The sequence below is a fragment of the Melopsittacus undulatus genome, chromosome 7 (assembly GCF_012275295.1).
Source record: "Melopsittacus undulatus isolate bMelUnd1 chromosome 7, bMelUnd1.mat.Z, whole genome shotgun sequence".
Taxonomy (NCBI): domain Eukaryota; kingdom Metazoa; phylum Chordata; class Aves; order Psittaciformes; family Psittaculidae; genus Melopsittacus; species Melopsittacus undulatus.
In genome coordinates, this window is record NC_047533.1 from 46,298,347 (window position 1) to 46,318,556 (window position 20,210).

A 20,210-nucleotide genomic window follows, 5' to 3' on the forward strand; every position below is an offset into this window, starting at 1 on the left:
TAGATAATGGGAAACAGAAAGGTTTGAATGTGATTAGCTTCTGGTACTACAGGAAATTGTCACCACAGCAAAAATAGCAAATTGATTGAAAAACAGGCTGAATTTTTCAATTAAGAAACAGTGCCAGACATGCTGGCCACAGCTGACCAGAAAGGGCTTCATTTCAAAGGACACAAATGCTTTCCCCCCCTCTTTCAAATAAACAAGAAGCCATTTTACAGAGGTTTTGCTTTGGATGAGGAAACCTAGATACATTATCATTTTTTATTATTTGTATGACTGTGGTATCTAGGAAACCCAATTAAAGACCAGAAGACCCTTGCGCAAGGAGATGCACAAGCCCACTCTAACCTTCGGCAGCACTGTCATTCCTGAATGGCTTGGACAGTCTGCGGAGACCAAGCTTAAAATGATGCCTGGCACATGGCGGAAAAACATCCCAACAGCGAGGGCTGACCTGACACTGGAGGAACTGGGTGCCAGAGCATGCAGAGCATGGAGACAGGCACACACAGACCTGGCACAAGTGCTGCCACCTCGTGCTAAAATGGGAAATAGCAGGGAGGGGAAAAGAGTGATACCACATCCACAGCACCAAAGATGAAAGCCACCAGGAAACCAGATCATTTACCTGAGCTCTGTACACTAGAATAATAACTCTAATTCCATTTCAATTGCAAAAAGCTTCCTCTAGCGCGATGGAGTGCTCACATACAAACAAACGCTAAGACTTTAAACAATTATCAAAACAAACAAAGGCAACCCAAAAGACCCCTGAGCACCACCATTTGCTGTAACCACATTGCCTGCTCTGCTCTGCTTTCATATTGGACCTCTCACGCTTCTTGGAACAGTCTTAGCTATTTGGGCTATACTCTCTTTAGTGCCAGGATTGTTCCTTGCTCTGTGATTGTGCTGTGTGCTGCACAGTGCAATCTCATTTGGACACTTTTAACCAACATGCCTTCCTGTGTTTGTTACATATGCCATTAACAGGACATTCCACCTGTAAATGGAGCACTCTGGCTCCTTGCAGCATGCTTAGGAGAGACATCCTCCTTTGGTCCAAAGGGAGATGACACGCTCTCTGCAGAAGGGGTGTCTGCTGAGAAATTCTCAAAGTCCTCCTCCTCTTCTGCAGGAGAGACAGGGTCAGGAGTATCCAACTGCTGCTCCTCCAAGTTTGCACTGTTTGGATCCAGTTCCTTAATAATTTTGTCATACTGTGCAATGAAATCCTCACCATCTGTGCCCAGCAGTCTTACACTTAAGTTATGATCTGCCTCTTGATGAGAAAGCTTCAACTCTTTTTCTGGCTGTGGATCAATCTCAATTGTTTTGTGGTTTATTTGTTCTTTCATTACACCTTGAGTCAAGCTTGAATTTCTCTTACTGTGCTCATCCAAGTCTGCTTCCAGTTGGCTCTTTGCAAGAGGCCCATTAACTACATTCTGGCTTTGGACCTTACGTTCTCTGGCTGTATTTAAAGTTTTCTCCTTGGAGTTGTCATCCTCTTGAGTATCCTTCTGGGCACATAACCTGTAAACCATAATATCATCCTGAAAGTCTGATTCCTCTATATAAGATCCTTTGATGAGCATGATGGCACTTTTTTTCATTTCTTGGATGTATTTTGGTGGCTCTGCAGGTGGCTGCATCTCTGTGTTCCCCAGATCATCATACGGTTGTGGTGAGCTCACATCAGAACCAGGAGAAATCCCTGTGTCATAGCTATCATCCCATTCTAGCTCCAACTGCATCTTCTCACTAAAAGGAGTTGTTTGAGAGGAGCTACACATGCTAGGTGTCCTTTGCTGGAGCCGAAACATGGGGTGCTCCACATCTGTATTGTTCTCCTCAGCAAGTGTTTGGATAAAGGTGTCTGGATCAGGGTTTACTCCATCATAAAAGGCAGACCAAACTTTACAATCTTTCAGGCACTGAAGGATGGCTTCTTGAGCTTCCCCCAGGTACTGCAAGTAGCTGAGGTCCACAGCTCTTCCGTATTCCACAATGCAGGTAGATTCAGAAGAGCGTCTACCAGAGTCTGAAAGTAAAGATTATTCATACCATGAGTAATATATCAAAAGTTCTTAGCAAGGCACTCACTAAAGCATAGCAAGTGGAGTCTTTAGACACAACCATCCAATAAAGCAGGAAGATCAAACCATAAAGATTGAGAGATTTGCTCATAAACATACATGACTCGTTCCTATTGCCAAGACAGAGCTGTAACTCTTCAGATTTCTGAGAGACCAGACCGCATTCAGCCTTTGAAACGACACACTGAAGCAGCAAGAGTTGCTGTCATGTGTCGCACATCATTTCCACAAATGCATATTCAAGTTTGATACCTGTTAAAAAACGGTTTCAATAAACCTGGACACATGGCAAGAATTAAAGCAGCTTTCCTGTCCAGGCTGGCCCAGCTTTTTGTTGTCCACATTTTTTTCCCCTCCCATGAGCTGCTTGTTACCAAATCAAACTCAGCTCACGATCTGGCCTTCCCCTGAGCACCAATTACCTTCAGTTCGTGCTGCTTTTGTCCATAGAATATAATCTTTTCCTTGGCTTTCAAATGTTAAGGTGATCCCAGTGGAGCAACACACTGGCGTCAGGGCCAACAGTTTTGCAGCAGACACAGAGTAACAGTCTCTCTCTTTCACAGCACAACGCTGGCTCAACATCATGTGGTTACATGGGATCAGATACCTGAAACAACAGTCTCTAGCATTACCACATCATCCTCTCACATTAAAGAAAGCAACAACACACAAAATACCACTCCCACCTTCCTGCCTTTGCCAGATTAAAAGAAACAGTAATAATAAACTTGACAGTGATACCGTCTCAAGAGCATGAAATCCTGACTTTCTATATTGTGAAGCTATGGTTTGATGGGGAACTGTCAAGATGAGTAGACACAGGAGATTAGTTGCATCAGAACATGGAAGTGAACAATCCTTTGCAGGTCAGAACAAACTTGCTGTAAGAAGGGATTGAGGAAGTGTGGGATGGGCAGATGTCAAAGGCCAGCAGAGTGGTTTGGTCCCACTATGAATGAGTTCTGTCTCGGAATCCTCAATTTGTTAGTTTTCCTGGGAAATTCAGAGAGAAGCTGCTCATGTCTGCCAGGCAAGCAGCCAGCAAGAAGGAAGGAAGGGTCATCAAGGTGTTTTACTGCAGTAGATGAAGACTGAGCTCTGAGGCCAGGGAGCTATGCGATGTACAAGGAACACAGGCAGCACAGCCTTGTGTAGAACATCTTTAGGGCACTTTTGTTCAACTTTTTAAGAGCACTTAATTAAGAACCTCAGTGTTAACTGAACTGATGTTCAGCCATTTCAAATGAAAACAAATTCTAAAGGATTTCCTAAATAAACAAAAAAGAAGATTAAATACAGCACTCTGCTGCTAGAGGGGCAACTTGAGTTCACTGAGGTCCTGACAGCATTTCCAGGCACTTGAGTCAGAGTTACAGAGTACTTCACCTTAATGCCAGTACATGGAGCAACAGAGAGTATCTGAAACATTCATGTGATCTACAGTGCTAAATTCAGTTACACCAATATTTCCAAATAAATAACCAAAATGCTAAGTATTTTGAAGTAATGCATAGACCCATCAGTTAAAAGCAAAAATAATCAATGCATTTAGTGCATTACATAACAATCTACCTACGGCAGTTCAGGAGCCTGAAGTACTCTCAGTGAGAGGGCTCCTAGAGGTGGAAAACAACAGGAAAGAATGAAGAAGCTGCAAACAAGTATATAGCTCTGTATCACAGCGTAAAATACACTAGAGAAAACATGCAGAAGAAAAGAATTATACATTAAGAAGCAGGGAATGAGCAGTTTGGAGGTGATAAATATATTTCTAGCTTCTCTTCTCTCACTTCTACAGAAATAAGTCACAAGAAAAATCTCCTTCTCTGAAGATCACAGGACATAAATCACGCTTCTTCAGGTCTGGTAGACTTTTGTCAGGATCATAAATATCCTTATCTCTGTAGTGTCTTGGATTTCTGCTCTCTTGGAGAAACTCTCATCCAGCTCTGCAACCATAGGCAGAGACTGTGTGTCCCAGAACTGGGATGAAGAGTGGAAAAAGGAGTTTGAACTTTACCTTAAAACTAGCTGTAACATCACATCTTCACAATGCAAGCCTATGAGAGTTCTGAACAATGCCAAGGAGACCACACAGAGCTGGAAAAAGATAAGCATTGTCAGTTTTTGATCTGGAAACCATACCTTTCCAATCTTCCCTGCATACTACATTAGAAAATGGGTCTGCCCAAACATCATGCTTTATAAGACACTGTTAGTATCATATTTCATTTTGTAAGCACTCCATGGGATTCTTTTTAAAGTTGTCTAGAGCTATACACATAACATGGTACATTTTAACAAAATACAATCCAGAATTTTCCTTCAAATAAGCTATTAAATAAGCAGTGAGTTACCAGTCTTCAGTGTTACTCAAATTCATTAATTTCAGCGTGAACTGAACCCTGTAGTTTCCAAGATAGCTTGTTAGATTTTACCTCGGATGTAGAATTTGAACCAACTACACGCCTTTTCTGAAAGAAAAGTTATAAAAACCATTTAAAATTTCTGTTGCTTTAAGTATAAGGAATGATCAGTGTTCTGCACATTAAGAAGCTGAATGCTTCTGTAAATGCAGCTTAATGTATTAACACAGACCAGGACTAAACAAGTAATTCTTGTCAGAATCTACTCCATATGGAGGGTTCACAATCCCTTCTTTACAGCTCACTTGAACAGCTGGGAACTATGGTAAGGCATGAAGATTCTTTCTGAGACCAGAGGAAAGGAAAGAAAGATGGGATTCCTCATTGGAATTGCATGCTCGCCTTTCTGGCAAAGGTCTGATCAAATATACTTTAAATTAGGTATTGTAGGAGTCACACTCAGCAGAGACAAAAATCACACCTATTCTGTGACAGGCACCCCACTTTCACTGGGTTTAGGACAGACTGGAAACATGGACTTCTACAGGCTTTGCCAGTCACTTATTAGGCATACAACACCTTCAGAGCTATCATATACTACATTTCTACCTGCCAGGGGCTTGCTCAACTGCAGTTGTACCCAAAATGGTAGAAGCACGAGCTGTAAGCTTCTGCTGGTTTTCACAGGCCACTGTGCCATTACCCTCCTGGCTCTTAGCGCATATTTTCTGGGGCACATTCTCCTGGGCTGCTTGCTCATGGAAACAGTATCTCACAGCTGCCTCAGACACCAGGACCAGGCTGACTCTTGTGAGAGTTATTTAGTGTAAGTTGAACCTTTCCCGAAGTTTCAAGTTAGTGTTTAAATCTTGCCTCTCCCTATATTAATTGTGTAAATGAAAATAATTAATATGGGAAATTATTTGCACTTTTCAGTAACTAAAAAAAGAGATACAGCAAAACAAGCAAAAAGCTACAGATATTTGTCTACCTCTACAACATTCTTTGTAATTCATTTATGATTAAATCTTGCCTGGGCATAGCTCCTCTTCCACAGTATAGAATTTCCTCCTCTGCATTCACTCTCTTTACTCCCACTGTTAAAATGCTCTGCTCTAGCTCAGGAATATACATATATTTTCCCTTGTGTGGTAGGTATCTCTGTGAAACAGTTAAACGGCAAAGTTTAAGTGAACCTCACTTAGCCTCTGAAGAGCAAATGTTTCTTTGGCTATCTTCCCTAGTTTGGTCAGAAGAACACCCACAGAAGAATAAAAGAAAGGAAGTTAAGTAGTGAGAAGAGAAATGGGGAATGCTCATGAACTGGCCTGCTATGATGCAAATCAGAGCTCAGACTTGCTGCCCTGCCACCACTGCCCACTGCTTGTACTAGGAGCTAACACCTAGACCAAAGACCTCATGTCCACAGAAATAAATGAGGCAAATAAAAAGGCAAGACAAGAAGAAATAACCAGAACTGGAGTTCACTTGATAGAATGGGGCAGAGTTGAAGAGCTCCACAACAACCTTTTGGAAAAAGTCAGATTCTTGCACAAAAGGTGTGGTTTTGCCACGGGACATTAAGGAAAACCAGAAAATCTCATTTCCTCTGCAAAATTTGGTGAGAGCCACACCTAACACTTCTTCACTCTGTGAGAATTCAAAAAAACTGCTACTGCTTTAAACATTCCTGTATTTAAGAAATTTCCTGCAGTTATAGGGAAACATTACTCATTTGTCTTTGCAACCATACTGCAAATCAGGAATCTTCTGAATAAATAAAACTCGTCTATTTCTGTATTTTGTAAAAATAAAAGATTTCAAATACACCCAGGAGACAAAGAGGATCATATTTTTACAAGTCCTTTTGGCCACGTGTCTGTACATATGTTTAACCCCGTGTATTATTAATAAGTATTTTTATCAATAATAATGTATGCAGGTTTTGTGCCACAGAAACACACAGAAGGCTGCAGCTCTGGCTTTTGCACTTGGCCAAGCTATACTGCAGAAAACTCATTTAGCATCACCAAACCATTTTGGCTGAGATTCTGAATTGCTCAGGGCTACGGAATTCTTTACAATTCCCATGGTGTTTGCCTATGGAACAGTAATTAATGATTAGCAGAGACAACAGCATTTGCATTTTTGTTGACAGAAGCTGTTTCGGTTTTCAGAGTTAATCCATCTTAGGGATGCAGTAGCAGCACCATAACTATACTTGCATGTACTCGCATTTCAAAACAAATTTCAGATGAAGCTACTGTCTCTAATACACAAATTTAATGCACATGCTGGTGTTCTGGTTTTTCTTGTACCTGCACTAAAACATTACTCTTATTTCATCCATGAAGCTGTGCATCGCACAAGACTGCCAGCCAAGCAAGGCTCAGGAGAGTAGTCCATTGCAACAAGTAGTCATTTTCTTTGCCAGAAGATCCAACTGCTAGCAAAGGTAACTCTCCTATCTCTGTCAACAAGCCCTCCAGCCACTGTGATGCATTGTGCCTAGGCTGAGAAGGGGCTCAGTGCAAATTTGAGATAAACCTTATTACATACAGGAGTGAGGCAAAGAAAAGGAAGCAGCAATCTGATCACTTTGGCAAGAAAGCACCTTCTTTTAATCAAAGAAAGCAGGCAACATGATAGTTAAGTAAACACGCCACAATAATACAGACTTTATTCCCGAGAAACACACTGGCAATACTACAATTCACAATTTGCATCAATTTGGAGACATCCTTACAAGGGCTCCCATCGCCTCCCAGAAGGCCTATCTGAAAAGGCTTTTTGCTTGGCAAAATTCCAAAGATCAAAAATACTCCTCACCACAAATGTTTATAAGTCCCAGGATGAGTTATCTATGGCAGCACTAATTCAGCAGTATCCAGAATACTTTTAAACTTCTAAGAGAATGCAGACTTCCAAAAGCCCTCATCTCCCTCTATCCCATTTCTTCCAAAAGCCCTCATCTCCCTCTATCCCATTTCCTGTGTGTGTGAAACCGCCTCACACATTTATCAACTTAGTATAGTGGCAGTTAAATGTCATGCTGCACACACACAGGAAGAAATCATGCATTTGGGTGACGGGGGGGTGGGGTGGGGAGAAGGTTCATAGTTAAACATATAACAACTGAATATATATAATCTCCCATTAAAATATTTAACCTGAATCCATGCTGAGTACCTGAACTTCCTTCTTGCTCGTCTTACCCGGAATGGTGTGTTGATTCGGCTAGTAAGCGTATCTAGGATGTGCACATTCTCATGTCGGTGCAGCAAAATAAACCGGAGGAAAATCTTGAGGAGGGCTGGTTCTGAAACACTACGCAAAAAGAGATCCAGGTATGCAGTGGTAGTCATCACCTCTTCCACAGTTAGCTGAAAGCAAAAATAGTGTAAATGCAAACACAAAATATCCACCCATCTTCTGCAACTATATACCTGGCAAACACTCTAAATTCTCCATACATAACACTGCCACAAAACCAGACAGAGGTCTTTGCTTTTAAATTTGCAAAGAGCATGCTTCTGAATGGCTCATGAGCATTTTGAACCCATTTCTTATTTGTCTTGCTTCCCTAGAAAAAAACCTTCCCCCAAACTGACACCCCAAACCTCACACACACTGAAATATGAAGAGCAAATCATGCTACAAGCTCCCCACCACCTTTCAGCCCATGTTTGCTCTTTTGCATCACATTTCTGTCATCCTTCAGAAGCATTTTCAGCTGTTGTGAATACCTGCATCTACCACTTTATAAAAACCAATGCCGGAGCACAAAGCACACTACAAACTCATGGTTCTAGAGCTTTAAACAAATGAAAATCCTTATAGCTATCCAGATTTTTTTCAGTTTTCCTTCTTTTTATTTTCCCACAGCACACTTCCTCATCTTACTCAGTTTTTAAGAACAGTATGTATATAGATACACACACAAACCAAAATCTACTGACTATTTGTATATCAAAATACAATTTAAATATCCATGCGACATTTGCATACCCTAACCCACACTTCTCTGCTTATTGCGATCCTTTGGATCCTATTCACAGTATACACTGGCAAAGCACAGAAAATTCCAAAGGCCACCTCTGCACCACGTCCTGCTGTTGCAAAGTCAGCTTTTTAAAAATAGTTACCCAGGAACATAATAAGCTTAAGGGCACAAAGATAAATCCTTAAACACAAGAATCTGCTTATATGAAAGGAAGTATTAAACATCCTTTGTTTACCAAACTTAGCTGGATAAATGAAAAGACTGATTTTATTAAAGAAGAAGAAAAAAATTCAGAGCTGTCACTTCAGAGCTAAGAGGATTTAGAAAATTCCCAGAAGGGCAACATTTACGTAACATGCTGTAAATATTCAAATCCCTCTTCTATTATGCTGCATGTTAACCATGTACACAGCAATGTCATGCTGCAAATGTTCTCTTTAAAGCATTTAAGATCACAGGCTCCTTCTGGCTGGTTACACAGAACATAGGAATGCTGTATGCAGCCTGCAGACCTTATGGAGAGTGAGCACCAGTGAGGAGAGTAGAGAGAAGCACACACACTTTTCCATACTTTTCCAGGACTACTGCCAGTTCCAACAACCAAAAACCTGTTCAGGAAATAGGCCAGGGTTGTGAAACAAAGGAAACTCTTTCCACTTGGAGCCAAGATTCTTTTTCTTTTGCAATAGCCAAAAGGTGTGGGGGCTTGTGAGCTTTCTGATGGAAGCTGTTGATTGCTGCCCTGAGAGCTGGCTTTTTGTTTGCTTTTTTGATAGCAGCAAGCTGTAAAAAGCAAAGCCCGAGAAATCCATCATGTGACATCATTATGATAGCATACAGTTCATCGAAGAGTTTAGACCTTCTGCCAAGGAAAGGCCAGACAGAAGTAATACATCTTTACGTCTCTGTGTCACTTCTCCTTCATCCTTTATGGGGAAAAGCAAGTACGCTCTTGGCCTGCGGGTTTCACAGATGTCTGCTGACAGCAGAGGAATGGGCCTATAACTAAAATACTGAAGCTGTAAATGAAAGCAAGAAAAGCCACTGGATTCACAAGGGCAGTGACCTTTTCCTAAAACCAGTGCTCTTTGGACAACTCATCTTACATTCAAATCAGTGAGAGAAACATAAATGCTCTTGAGAGTACATACCATGAATGAAATAAAGAGCATAAGAAAGCCAGCCAGAGACTACTTTAAGTAAACAAGTGTTTGATTCCGAGAGCATATTACGTGCTCCTGACAGCTTGGGGACTAGACAAGAAAGGAAATCATGTTTATCTTAAACCAACACTTCACTGATACCACTAAACAGAGGTAGAAGAACCAACCAATTAGTAATGAAGCCCAAATACTTCACAATGGAGTTGTTTATAACCTTGTTAAAGATTAATTCTCTGTATTGAGGGTTTTTTTGTGCAGAGTACCACATTACACTTGATTTTTAGTTCCTGGGAAAGAAGGTGATGAACCTGCTTAAACATTTTCTGAGAAAGAGGGAAAACAACTAAGTCTTGTCAAGATTTAAATGGATTTATAAGAATCTTCTTCCATTTTTTAATGAAAACACCCTGATTTATCCACAATGCTCCTTCAAACTTCAGCAACAAATGAAGCTAGGACCTATTTCACAGCTCACTGTGCAAAACGCAAAGCAAGCAACTTAACTCTGTACAAGCAATTTTAATGTAATCATGTTCTAGAAGTTCCAGTGCTTTCTCAGTGTGCCTTTGTGTGCAACTTGTCCATATAGACCAGCACAAAGATCATCTTTCTGCTTCCTCACAAGTGCAAATCAAATAAAAATACTGCTTTTTGGCATTTGAAATGCATGCAGCTCAGGAAAAAAAATTAACTAGGCTGGCAACCGGGCATCCATGCTTCTACAATTACATCTTATTTTGCCACCGTGCATTCTGGCTTGCTTCTCCACTTTACCAGGTCTGATGTTAACTGCAAGATCTGATGATTTGAGGCACCTAGAGTAGTAGTCAAAAAGGCTGATTTTAGCTCCACAAGGCTCATTTTCCCTTTACTCAATGGGATACATAAGCCTGCTCTGAATGAGCCTCTAGAGAGCTCACTTTTTTTGCAATTAACTAGGTTGGAGAAATCAGTTACACTAGGCAAAACCCAGCCTTGGCAAGGCCCCTTTTAACTCTGTACACCTCTTCTACAGATTGCATTATACATAATACATCAAGTGCTGAAAGTGAGACTCATTTGTGCAGTTATTATTGAAGACCTCTGTTTTCTAAGATACCAAATCCATGCTATTAAGCTTCATTCTGACTCCCTGCTGCTTGTCTCTTTTTAAACTAATGTCTCATGAGACAGATTTAGGGGGAAGTAGGGAAATCCTTTCTAATAATTTCAAAGCAGTACTTAGGTAAACAACAAAAGAACAAGTGTTTCCAAAGAAGAAAACATTTACTAACCATGTCAAGCATGTCCACTACAGTCAAATACTGAGGCAGCTTACAAAAACTTTAGATCACTGTAAACATTGATTACGGTATAATTCATCCAAGTAAGCTTTTAGCTAGCACTCAGAATCAACCATTTTTGAAAGGATGATAAAAAGCAAGCCAAAACTTACATACATTTACCAACCCGATATTTAACTTGAAAATTTTTCACCTCTGAGAATTCAAGTATCAAGAAAAACAGCAAAAAAAAAAGGAAATTAATTAAATTAAGTCATGGTAGTTTTCTAGAGAAGCCCTTTGTTAAATAAGTAGATTTCAAGCTATGTTTTTTGATAAAGGTACTTCAGTAATATTAAATTCACCACTGCCAAACCAGCAAAAATAAAAGCTCACCAGCAACAGCCCTAGCATTAGTATTCATGGTAAAGACCAGGGATACCTCTGCTCCTACGATAACATTGTAGGATTGAAAGTGAAAAATGAGGGAAAAAAAAGAGTCTAGTCCATTGTATTAATCCAACTAGTATTCTATCATTTTTATTTTCATTATTCACAGTTGTAACAATTAGAAGTTTCTGGATTTTTCTTTTTCCAGCACACATACAAATGTAAATGCCTGTCTAAAGATAACCATCTAGAAAAACTCATCCACATGTTTTTTTTACACAACAATCAGTTGTTACAGATATTTCTAAGGTGTAATTTGCTGCAGAAGGGACTACCCCAGTCTTCATAGCCACACAGATATTTGATTAGAGATTACTGAAGAAAGAAAGCCCTTTTTAGCCTTGTAATACCCTTCTCTAATTATGTAATAATTTTTAGCAATCTTTTCTCACCTCCTTTGATGACTGATTAGATGGTGAGGCAGAACACAGTAAAGAGATCCAGCTTTTATAAGTCACAGTGCCAAGTAATAGCAAAGAGGCAGAAATTACTGTCATTGCAAGTTCAGTTTAATATATTACACTCGCTGTGTTAGACCAATTGCACTGATTCTTTATTACTGGCTATTTTCCCTTGGGATCCACACAATATATTTCTAATTTACAGCTTCATGCCCTCTTACAGGAATATGGCTATTATGATTCCTCCTTCCCTTCACATTTCCCTTCCTGTAAGGATTTCATATTACCCATGAAGAGACCGTGACTGTTCTTATTGGAACTTAACCACTAGATCCACCGAGTGGTTTAAATCTGAATAAGCCCACTTCACTGATAAACAAAATCCAGCCATTCCCACACTCTTCTGCATTCTGTTCAACTTCTTAGCCCCTGCTTATGCTGTCAAAAGGGTTTCTGCTTCACTTCACTGCACAGTGAATTGTTTTCAGGTTAAAACTATTCAGGAAATAAAGGTGGGGTTTAACCTCAATCAGTTCCCCATATGAACAGTTGTCCTGGCAAAAGAGAGGGGGACAAATGGGATCAGGGACAGAGGAAGTTTGCACACTGGGAAAAGCAGAACAACAGAACTGCTTCAACTTCCCTCAGCTTACATTTATAAACTGCTTCAGTTTGTACCAGGTTAAAATTCAACTCAACTGCAGTGTTTGATGCCAAACCTGAAAGGCACCTTTAACATACATACACTCCATAGCTAGCAAAATTAAGTTTTACGGCTATTAATGGGCTTCTCCAAACCATGAGACTGTTCAAAGTTTACCAGTAACACTTGGTTTACATCTTTTAACAGCAGCTGTCCAAGTGCTTTTCAATAAGGTGAAAGATGGTATTATTTCTAAATGGGAACTGACAGTCTTGAGGGATATTTATAAAGATGCTCCTTCTAATCTGTACAGTATAATTTACAGGTCATTTCCCTCTAGCTGAGCTGTGTAATCATCAAGCAAGTATTATTGAATTATCAGAGTAGCATACTGTGTCAGGGGTTTGCGTTTAGATGGGTTAGTGCTCAACAGAATTGAGGTGCATTTGACAGAGCTTATTTGACAGGACCATACCAGTGCTTCCACAGAGCAGTTCTGCTCACCTGGCCAACAGCAACATTTTACACTAAAAAGCTGGTACAATCTTCCATTATTCAGATCAAAGCCTTCCAAGTAGAAAAATAATTATATAATAGTTAGCAATTAAATGTCATGCAGTAAAGCAGTAAAAGATATAAAAAATTTGCTTTTAGCACGTAATTTGTCAAATTTTCAGCACTATCTTCAATAAATTGAAATAACACAAATTATAGAAACACTCCAGATGTTCCAAATAGTTATCTTTGTCACACAAATACCCTGAATGCCAAATTAAAGTTAAATCATATGCACTTACAGTAAAGAGATGCATATAACCAATCTGAGCTGTATCAAAGATAGCATAATATTTATATGTACACCACAGTGTGGTTCCTAATTATCTAGCACATGGTTTTGACTGCAAAATATACATGTATTAAAGACCTTCTGGAAAGGATTTCACTCAGATTTCTACAGTAGTGTTGCAACTACCTGAAAAATCAGGTAAATAAGCCCTTTCTGCTAACAAATATAAAAGGAATAAAACAAGGCAATATGGCCTCTAGCAGAACTAGTAAAACAGATTTCAATACGGCTATTCTGGATTCATTTTGGGATTTAAACTAGGCTTTTACTGAAGAGAAAATTCATTTTATTTGATTGCTTGGACCCGTGTACAATTTGGCCCCAGAAGATCTTATATTTTTTTGATAGAGCATCAAAATATAAGTTATGAAAGTGAAGCAAGAAAAAGCCAATGAAATGTGTCACAGAAATTTAATGGTATGGTTTTGTGCCCAAGCAGAATTATACCTTTTCAAGTATTTTTTTCCTTAGTACCAAAATCTAAGGAAGAACATACACAACTGCCTAATTTCAAGATTGAACTGACACGTCATCAAAAAATGCCAGTCTTAAAGAACAGAGTTTACCAGATAGTCTTAATTTAAGAAAATTTAAGAAAATTAAAACTCTCTGGTTGGACACTTATACCCAAAAGATAAAAGATGGTTTGGGCAAAAATTTAAATAATGGATTGCTTCTACAAAAAGAAAACTATCAAATTAACCTTCTATTTAGCTCTGTATCTTTACAGACAAGGTATTTTATTCCTTCTGGTTTTAACTGAATTTTTACAGAAACAATGGATTTGTGACCTTGTGTAACCCCAATGAAGCATGTCATTAATTCACTTTTCTCAATGTCTCACAAAACTCAGATATCAGAAGCGAGGTAACTCTTTTGTAAAAAGTATAATAAAATCCAGACAGCTAAAGGACAAGATAGGGCTACCCAGCATAGCCAGTTCATGTGTGTCCCTAGCTACATAGCACATAGGGATCTGTCTACGCCTTCAGCAATGTGAAGCTTCTGAGATACGTATTTGTCAACTGCTCGTTACACATGTAGGTGGAATAACCCACACAAAGTGACAAGACTAGTACAGACCAGGTATAAATATACAAGAACATGCTATATATAGGATGCTTATCTTTGAGAACTGAAGTTAGTTAGTTATAAACTTGAGAATGTTTGGGCTATTTAAGCACAGTGCAGTTAATCTGCTATATAAATAACCTTCACAGAGCTCAGTGTGAAAAACAGGTTATTTCAAGCCAACTAGCTAGCCCAATCAATTTGAAACTTCCTTAACTGGAAAAAACCTGAACTACCACATTATTTTATCAAGTCCAGACTATCTTCCTGAGATAACACCATAAAAAAATAAAGAATTATTAAAAAAAAATCACATTAACCAAAATATGTTGATCTCCCCACCCCATGACTTCTTCATAGAGACACATCTCAACTCTCTTGTACCACTTCAGTCACAAAGAGAACTGTACATAGTAAGTATGTATGGGGAGACAATCTGCAAAAAATAAAAAAGGCAGAGCTTACTACACAGTTCCATAAATGTGTAACACAGTTCCATAAAGGTGTCACTTGAAGCTGACACTTCAAGATCACACATAGACGTATCTCAAAGCTTTGGACCACATGCTAAAATTCTGATCTACTTTACTGAAATTCTGCTTACTTAAATTTTGATACTACTTCTACCAAAAGTCTTGTTTGATACTCCAATGTTTTAGGGTGGGAGAGGAGAAGAAAGTCCATGAAAGGTGACAGCAGGTCTGTACAGACGAACTAGGAGCTCCTGACAAAACAGAAACACGAAAAGCAGTAGGCAAAGCAGGGATAGATGACCCAGGAGGAATATTGAAAAACTGCCTGTGTGTGCAGGGAAAGGATTAGGAAAGCCAAAGCCCAGCTGGACTTGAAGAGTGGCTTCAACAGCGAAGGTGGACTATGAAAAATGTGTGCCCACTGCTAAATGTGGGAAGATGACCTGGGGACAACATACACACAAAAAGCCTCAGTACTCAGTTCCTTCCTCACCTTGGTCTTTACTGGCAAGATCTGCCTTTGGTATTTCCAGGTCCTTAAGATAAGAGTGGAAGTCCAGAGCAAGGAAGACTTACCCTTAGAGGAGGGGGGTCAGGTTAGGAAACATTTAAAGAAACTGGACATACACGAGGTTTGCTGTCAGATATGCAAGAGCCTTGTGTCAGATCCACTAGATGGTGCAATCCATCTTCTCCATTAAATGCGTTTGAAGTTTATACACGTAAGTAATTAATTTTTAAAGAGGAAAAAGTCAAACTTAATGCTAATCAAGGAAAGGTTTATTACTGGAAGCACAAGGCACCAAACAATATTGGGGTTCAGGAAAGATCTAGGTTTAAAACTCACGCACGTCTCCATTTAAGAGAAACCTAATTTCAGAGTATGCAAATGAGGTTCAACAAAATTTTCCTTGCATGAAAAAAATGTAATCAAAACAGCATGCTTTATATGATTTAAGTAACAGGGATATCATCAACACAATAGCAGGTTAGCAGATTACTCACCAATAAGAATGGCATTCATCAGGTATAAAAAAATGGTACTATTCAAAGCAACTTAAAATTAAGTCTTAAGTGTTTCAGAAGTAAAACCGGTACCCACTAAGGCTAGAATCCCACAGCTACATTTTGTTATCACCCTTGTTATCCATAACCTTGACCTAAATAAAACTGGGTAGATTTTCACTTTTAATTCCCAGTCCTGATAAGGGATTAAGTCAAGGTACAGAAATATTAAAAGTTACTGCCAGGTAAGGAGGCAAATTGCCTGAATGGCTGACTACAGCCTTGATTTGGATCACAGCCAGATTTTATTTCAGCCCTTGCCAAGTTCCTAAATGCTTGAAGCCTGTCGAATCATTGAAGGAGATTCTATACTGCTTATTACCTTCTTCGTAAGTGACTATTTACCATGAAGAATCATGTCCACTGCCAAGTTCTAGACTTAGAAAGCAGGGTACTGTGTTTCACTGGCCTCTCAGAAAATGGAACAGGTGCACTGCTTTCTGCTTGGCAGGCTTAGACCTTCAAAAAGTAATTTATTAGTCCTCTCCTGGCGCTTTCTGATGGATTTTTCCTCTTTGCAATTCCTACTTTTCCTCATCACACAAGCTGCTCTTTTCACAGGGCAATCAGGATTGCTAATTGACATTCTGCAACCGTTGGAAATGAAGTTTCCTTCAGTCTAACCCCCAAAAACAAGAAAAAAAAAAAAAAAACCAAAACAGGTAATTCACCAACATCAGTGACACATTTTGCCAAAGGATAACCCCAACAATTCAAAGTGATCACTTTTTTCTCCAAAGCAACATGAATTGTACCCTACTACATTATAAAATTCATACCAAACTCCACTTCTTCTCTACTTTACAAAGTAGTTTTACCAGCTGTGATGAGGAACTACAAAACAATACCTACCTTACTAAAATTATTCCCTGACTGAACATTTTCCTTGTGGGCATGTTCTTTTTGGAAAATGTTCATTTGGAAAACAATAATCCTCATGGAAACATGTGTGCCATGATAACATGTTGCCTAAAAGGTCACTGCTTTTTTGATGATATGTCAGCCTAGCACAACAAAAATATTTTGGTTCTTCATTTCACTTAATTTTAAACCTTTTCAGAAATACCTGTATCTTGCTTAATACTCACTACAGTGTAAATAGAAAGTGTAGAATAAAAAGATGGAAAGTTAGCCTAGACTCTGACTTCATTAGATGGAAGTCACTACTGACACTACATTTAACTGTATCTTTACACAGAGATCATCCATATTGCTTTTTGCCTGTTATTATGTCCTGTCCTGCTTGCATACACCACTGACCTTATGGAGTGCAGGAGCCATTACTGGCACCAAAAATCCATTGTAAATGTAATTGACAAGCTGGTTACGTATCAATGGATGTGCCACCTAAAAGGATGGGGGAGAGAAAGACAAAATAATAGTTCTAGTAAGATTTTAAACAAGACAAGGTACACACTACTATTAACTACTACCAAAATCCTTTCCCATTTAACAAGACATGTTCACTTACCCTTCTTACCAGCATTTACTATGATTCAAGTTCTTACAGATCCTTCCTCAAAGAAATACATAAACTCTGTTTAATTACAGTAAGCTCGACAAAGTTAGAGAACAGGGCTTTTCAATCTCCCAGCATGCTGACAAAGATGAATGGATGGACAGAAAAGCGTGTATACCCATGCATCAAAGGAAGATTTGAGATTCTAAATTTAGCTCCTGCAACCTCGTCAGGGTCACTTGAAGGTGGATTTGCCATTGTTAACTTGTCCTCCTACAAGAAGGAAAAGCAGAACAGCTGCTTTCCTGTGGTTCAAGAATGGATAAACCAAAGCACTCTCTAGCGATGGGGTAACAACATATTCATATGCTTTTCTCCCAACCACTGTAAAACAGAAATTAAAATAAGATCTACATTATTTATTCAATAGGTTAGTGCAGAGCCTTAAGAAATTAACTGTTATTAGAAGCCAGAAGTGTACTTTTATAATGAAGCATTCAGTTTGCTTTCAAAAAGATAACACATCACCTGTTCAGGCATTTGAAAGAAATTTGGTAGAAGAAAAAAAAATATTCCATTCAGAAGCACTGTAAGCTATTATATTCTGTTTGAAGTTCACAGAGACTGGAATGTCACAGCCTACATGTGGCCACAAATACATTTTCCCACTTGCCATTCTTCCCAGACTTCCTTTCATGTCTAACCTTTGCTTTGGAAAGGGAAAGAAGGGTTACCCATCCTTTGCTGTGATCCAGGAAAAAAACTAGTAAGCGCAAGTGGCTACGTTGTCCCTGTTTAATGTCTGGCCAAAGTTTTTAGGCCAACACAGAACAAACCACACCATGAAGACCATTCCATGTACAGAACAAAAATTCCTGCAGCAACTGAGCTTTTAATGCAGCTGAGGAAAGACTATACACACACAAGCAGCAGTCAGAAACTGATCTTTCTGCATGTCAGCTGAAGATCCTTAACCATTTAAAGTTTAAAATAATATGTGCTTTATTTTGTCTGTGGTAACCTTCATATCAATTTTTTAAGCAGGTATCAAATATGACCTCCTGGAAATGTAGATCTGTAGAAAAACTCTGCTTAGACACCAAAATTAATATTGTCTCCTCTTCATGTTTAAACACGCATGTTAGAAATCTTTATATTGCATTTAAAGAGTGACAGCTACTATTTTTTCGCTGTTCAATGCTTTAAGACTCAATCAGTTGCTTCACTTTATTTTGCATGTCTCATAAAAACGTATCTTCTATTTAACAATCAATGCGACTAAATTTTCTATCCTATTCAGCACATTTCTTGAAGTAACACATAAACCCACAGTTTCTCATGTTTTAGTATAATACTGGACAAAGTTTCTATAGGATTTATCAGCCTTAAAAACAACACAAAACCACAAAAATCTCAGTTTACATTTAGATAGGAGAAAAGGAAAAAAGGAAGGGATCAAAGCCAGGGGAAGAAAAATAAAAGTAATCAAATAATCATCAAGAACAGAAAGTGGAATCAAAATTGATAGGCTGAGAAAGTTGGGGCTGTTCAGTCTGGAGAAGAGAAGGCTGCGTGGAGACCTCATAGCAGCCTTCCACTATCTGAAGGGGGCCTACAGGGATGCTGGGGAGGGACTCTTCATTAGGGACTGTAGTGATAGGATAAGGGGTAACAGGTTCAAACTTAAGCAGGGGAAGTTTATATTGGATATAAGGAAGAAATTCTTTACTGTAAGGGTGGTGAGGCACCGGAATGGGCCGCCCAGTGAAGCTGTGAATGCTCCATCCCTGGCAGTGTTCATGGCCAGGTTGGACAGAGGCTTGGGTGACATGGTTTAGTGTGAGGTGTTTGAACTAGATGATCTTAAGGTCCTTTCCAACCCTAACTATTCTATGATTCTAAAATAGGCCAATCTAAAATGAATGTATATTTCTTTGAAGACACCTAAATTCTGCTTGGAAAGCTTTCCTTATACAGTACTTGCAAACAGGCAGATTATTTTCTTCCAGATACCATTAAGAGGGCTTAGAGAAACACAGAATGTTTTTCATTGCTTAAATACATAAAAACTAAACTATGTTTTCTCATTTGTGAAGGCATTCAATTTACTTTTAGTATTGTGGTATTAAAATGCAATAAACTTGTTTTTTTTTAACCCAGAAAATACTCCCAATTACATAATGAAACATCAAGCAAACACATAAATCTACTGCTTTCACTTGAAACATCTGTCACCCAAAACCAAAAAACATATTAATTCATCCTTATAACCAAGACAAACAGCACAAAGCATGCATTACAAGAAACTTATTTTAGTGTATCTGAAAAATTCTATGCCATTACTAACACTAAATAAACTCTGCAATTACAGACTTCTGCAGAATATATAAAAAACCCTACTACTTCAAAAGGGCAGCCAACTCTGCTCCATTACCTGTATCACGGCATTGCAAAACTCAAGGGAATTCATGAACTGTACAAGGGCTGGTGACAAGAGCCAGTCATCTTTCAGCAGACAGTGCCACTCTTCTCCATTTTCTTCCAACTTTGTAGGCAAAGATGAATAGAGGCCACTTAGTCCTGTTGCTAACACCTGTGTTTCAAAAACAGAAGAGAAATAAGTTAACTTTCCAACTGTTCATCTGTTTGAATGGAAATGCCAAAAATGGTTTCTCTTACTAATTTTAGTAACATAAGGGAGTGTTGAGACTAATATAATTTCCTTCTGAAAGAGTGCCATGGCAGAAAAACGTGAATATTTTAGAGAGCTTTCCATATATTCTTCTATCAGGAGCTGGCATTTAGGAGAAAGTGATGGCAGAAAAATATTATGAGGTTTACAGATGATTTACATAGAATATATCACTGAAGGACAAGGTCGCATTCTTAGTTGCAATTTAAA

The 20,210-nt window shown here is 38.9% G+C and overlaps 1 protein-coding gene across 3 annotated transcripts in view; it reads right to left on the bottom strand.

Annotated features, from left to right (window-relative positions):
- FHIP1A (FHF complex subunit HOOK interacting protein 1A) overlaps positions 1 to 20,210 on the bottom strand; it is a 91,557-nt gene that overhangs the window by 12,579 nt on the left and 58,768 nt on the right. For all 3 annotated transcript variants that reach the window (XM_031048826.2, XM_031048825.2, XM_005148952.3), the window contains 6 exons: positions 19,743 to 19,901; positions 17,110 to 17,196; positions 7,687 to 7,854; positions 4,126 to 4,205; positions 2,525 to 2,712; positions 1,007 to 2,047 (listed from right to left, as the gene is read on the bottom strand). In XM_031048826.2, the coding sequence (XP_030904686.2) occupies positions 1,007 to 2,047; positions 2,525 to 2,712; positions 4,126 to 4,205; positions 7,687 to 7,854; positions 17,110 to 17,196; positions 19,743 to 19,901 (1,723 nt within the window). The remainder of the gene's footprint in view (positions 1 to 1,006; positions 2,048 to 2,524; positions 2,713 to 4,125; positions 4,206 to 7,686; positions 7,855 to 17,109; positions 17,197 to 19,742; positions 19,902 to 20,210) is intronic.